A 2,375-nucleotide genomic window follows, 5' to 3' on the forward strand; every position below is an offset into this window, starting at 1 on the left:
CTCTTATTTCTGAACAAATAAGCCCTTAAAACCTACCGGACTCTTTGTAAGCTTGGGAAACTGAAAACGAACAAGGAAAAAAAGAACCTACTGGACTTTAATAAACCCAACATGCTTAATTTTACAATTAGAATTTTCTTTCTTTCTTTTTAAATATAGATGGGGTATCACTTTGTTGCCCATGCTGGTCTTGAATTCCTGGCCTCTCAAAGTGTTGGGATTATAGGTATGAGCCACCATACCTGGCCCTTAAAATTTTCATGGTGGAACTCTTTTCCACTCTTTGATCAAACTCCTTTGTTTCTTCCACTTCTATTTCTTAAAAACAAACAAACAAACAAACAAACTTTACTGGAGTATGACATATAAAAAGTTGTACATATTTAATGTATACAACCTGAGTTTGGTGACAAATATATCCCTGAGAAATCATCACCACAATCCAGACTATAAACATATCCATCATCTCCAAAAGTTTCCTCCTACCCGAATACATTTTTCTATTTATCTTCAGTTAATATAGTTCCTCTATCCTTAGTTAATTAAGAATGTTAGAGGTTACCTCCTCTCCCCATAAAGTGTTAACTATCTAGAAAGGTCTGCTAATCAAAAACATTTCATTCTTCTCCTCTATCCTGGGAAAGGTATAAAACAGATCACAAAGGCCAACAGTATTTGGTACATTTTACATAACACTTTACATGGATGAGAAGAATGTAGGTTCTAAGCCTATAACTACTTTACTGAATTTCTCATAGAGGATTTGCAAAAGTTATTCTCCGTGGATTTCTTTTTTCTTGTAAGAAAGCTGATTCAATCACTTTTATAAAGCTAAATGTCAAAAGTTCCAGTAAAAAATTATGATTTCTCAGGTATATTTGTCTCTAAATATAAACAGCAACGAAGCAAGCAACTGAATCCCATCTAATCTCTTCATTCTTGTAAAATAGCAACAGCCGACCCCCTGAGTATGCAGAGAAAAGAAACGACTGTGTTTGGTGTCAACAGTTATTGAGCCAACCAAATACAAGAAACCTCTCCCTCCGACAGTTGCAACCGCGCAAACACAAACTGGTGCGGTGGAAAAAACCACTAGGTTAATCGGGTGTTCCAGATTCTAGTTCTGGTACAACATTTAACTAGCTGTGTAACTCTTGGCAAATTCGTTTCCTCATTTATAAAATAAGGGAGATGGAGCTGGATGACTACCAAAGAGCTTTCAAGGTGTATCTGTGTTATTAAAATTTCATGGGGGAGTTATTAAGAAAAAATGTTTAATAAGGCTCCTTAGGAACGTAACAGTGAAAAAAAGTTGAGAATCACTGGTCTAGAAGTGAGAGTATATAGCAATATCTCATCACCTCAACTCGTTCTAAAAACAAATAAAAGCTTAGTTATTTTCACAACTTTCTATATAGGGACAATCAACATTTTATTGAGCACCTCCTCTCTGTAGTGAACAGTGATAAGATGCCTACGTTGTTACAGATCCTTTATCTCCACTATTTCACTTAATCCTCACAATGAAGCCAATCATCCTTAATTTACAGATTAGGAGACTGAGGGTCAGATATTACAAATATTTTGTGCAAGGTCTTAAGGCTAAAAGTGACTGCTCGAATAACTAGAATCCAGATTTGACTCCAAAGCCGATTCTTTCTAATTCACTCTTCTGCTTTTAATTACCGTGATATTCACCAAGGTATTACACCTGGCAGACCTGTAATTATGACCTTCAACGAGGTCATTAAAAAGACACTAGATTGGGTAAATTTTTTAAAGCTCTATCTTAAATAAACGGGGAGACTTCTTTGTACAGAAAAGTAGAGTGTAGAAGCCGTGATCCCTGGGATCCGAAAAGACAAAGAACCAGAATCAACTGAGGGAAGTACTGAGGAATTTTGACATTAGGCTTCACATATTATGGATTTACATTCCGGCCGACAAAGATTCTCTAGGCCGCCAGTCTCCTCGCTGTTGCAGAATAAACGCTGAGGACCCGCTGCGTCAGCGAGCTGCTCAGCAGAGAAAGGCGAGACTACCCGGGCTTTAGGCCTAGAGAAGCGGGGGCTGTCCTACGGACCTCAGAGACATCACCACTTTCACTTCCAGCACCTCTGGGAAGGCAGTCCCCGCGGGCCTGATCCCTCCCCGGGTCTCTTTACTCACCTTTTTGATGTTGGATTTGGAGGCAGGATGAAAGTCTTTCTTACACATGAAGTTGGCGAAGGATTTCCCCATCTTGGAACTGGAGCTAGGGAAAGCAGCACCTAGATCTGTTAAGTAACGTAAACAAACTCAGCCTCCTAACCGGAACTGCATTTCCAGCGACAGGGGGAACTTCCGAGGTCAAAGGTAACAGCTTCCGGCAACTG

At 39.2% G+C, this 2,375-nt stretch overlaps 1 protein-coding gene across 1 annotated transcript in view; it reads right to left on the reverse strand.

The window, feature by feature from the left end:
- CIR1 (corepressor interacting with RBPJ, 1) overlaps positions 1 to 2,330 on the reverse strand; it is a 48,626-nt gene extending 46,296 nt beyond the window's left edge. The window contains exon 1 of the mRNA XM_023186017.3: positions 2,170 to 2,330. Within this exon, the coding sequence (XP_023041785.2) occupies positions 2,170 to 2,241 (72 nt within the window). The 5' untranslated portion in view covers positions 2,242 to 2,330. The remainder of the gene's footprint in view (positions 1 to 2,169) is intronic.
- Between the last annotated feature and the right edge of the window lie 45 nt (positions 2,331 to 2,375).

Source organism: Piliocolobus tephrosceles, chromosome 11 (genome assembly GCF_002776525.5).
Source record: "Piliocolobus tephrosceles isolate RC106 chromosome 11, ASM277652v3, whole genome shotgun sequence".
In the NCBI taxonomy this organism is placed as follows: Eukaryota; Metazoa; Chordata; class Mammalia; order Primates; family Cercopithecidae; genus Piliocolobus; species Piliocolobus tephrosceles.